The sequence below is a fragment of the Perkinsus marinus genome, assembly GCF_000006405.1.
Source record: "Perkinsus marinus ATCC 50983 genomic scaffold scf_1104296970354, whole genome shotgun sequence".
NCBI classification, from domain to species: Eukaryota; Perkinsozoa; order Perkinsida; family Perkinsidae; genus Perkinsus; species Perkinsus marinus.
This window is the reverse complement of record NW_003202490.1, coordinates 1-1,069: the sequence shown is the minus strand read 5'-3', so window position 1 is coordinate 1,069 and position 1,069 is coordinate 1. Positions and strand designations below refer to the sequence as shown.

The window sequence follows — 1,069 nt, the reverse complement described above, 5'->3', positions numbered from 1 at the left end:
TGCTTGCTCTGGAGTTAGTTGAGTCAGCTTGGCATTGAGAGCTGGGAGGTGCAACCTGGCAACTTTCTCATCCAGAACCTTGGGCAATAGGGTGACACCGGGTTTCTTCCCTTTCGCATACTTCGTGTTTCGGTTTTCCCATAGCTCTAACTGAGCCAGGGTCTGATTGGTGAATGAGCAACTCATAACGAAGCTAGGATGACCTGTGGCACATCCGAGGTTCAGCAGACGACCGCTAGCAAGCATGATGATGCCGTGGCCATCAGGGAATTCGAAGCGGTCAACTTGTGGCTTAATGTTCATGCACTTGACACCAGGACAGTTCTCCAACCTCTCCATCTGTATCTCATTGTCAAAATGCCCGATGTTCCCAACGATGGCGTTGTTCTTCATAGCTTTCATGTGCTCGAGCGTGACAATGTCCTTGTTACCAGTAGCCGTGATGAAAATGTCGGCATTGTACTTGGATATTGCATCCTCAATAGTAGTGACAGTGAGCCCCTCCATACAAGCCTGTAAGGCACAGATAGGATCGATCTCGCCAACCAAAACCTTGGCACCACAGCCTTTCATAGCAACAGCACATCCTTTACCCACATCACCATAGCCAGCAACGAAAACAGTCTTACCACCAATCATGACATCAGTAGCTCGCATAATACCATCCGGAAGAGAATGTCTGCACCCATACACATTATCGAACTTGCTCTTCGTCACGCAATCGTTAACATTGATAGCTGGGAAGAGTAAAGTACCAGCCGCGGCCATCGAGTTAAGTCGATGAACACCAGTAGTCGTCTCTTCGCTGACACCAACGAGCTTCGCTGCCATTTTGGTCCACTTATCGACTTCACCACGCTCGAGGCTCTCCTTAAGAATTGTCAGAACACACTTGAACTCGGCATTACTCTCCGCATCGGGATTAGGGATAATCTTGCTTTCCCTGTACGCCTTCTCAGCCTTCACACCCTCGTGGATTAACAGAGTAGCATCACCACCATCATCCACAATGAGATCGGGACCATCAGCATTCGGCCACGTCAGAGCCTGTTCAGTACACCACCAATAC

General features: G+C 49.2%; 1 protein-coding gene across 1 annotated transcript; it reads right to left on the bottom strand.

Moving 5' to 3' along the window:
* Positions 1 to 55: 55 nt before the first annotated feature.
* Positions 56 to 1,047, bottom strand: Pmar_PMAR016855 (conserved hypothetical protein; the record flags this gene model as incomplete). The annotated part of the gene is made up of 1 exon (XM_002767632.1): positions 56 to 1,047. A coding segment is annotated over one exon (992 nt), but the record flags the coding sequence as incomplete, so codon positions are not given.
* Positions 1,048 to 1,069: the final 22 nt, after the last annotated feature.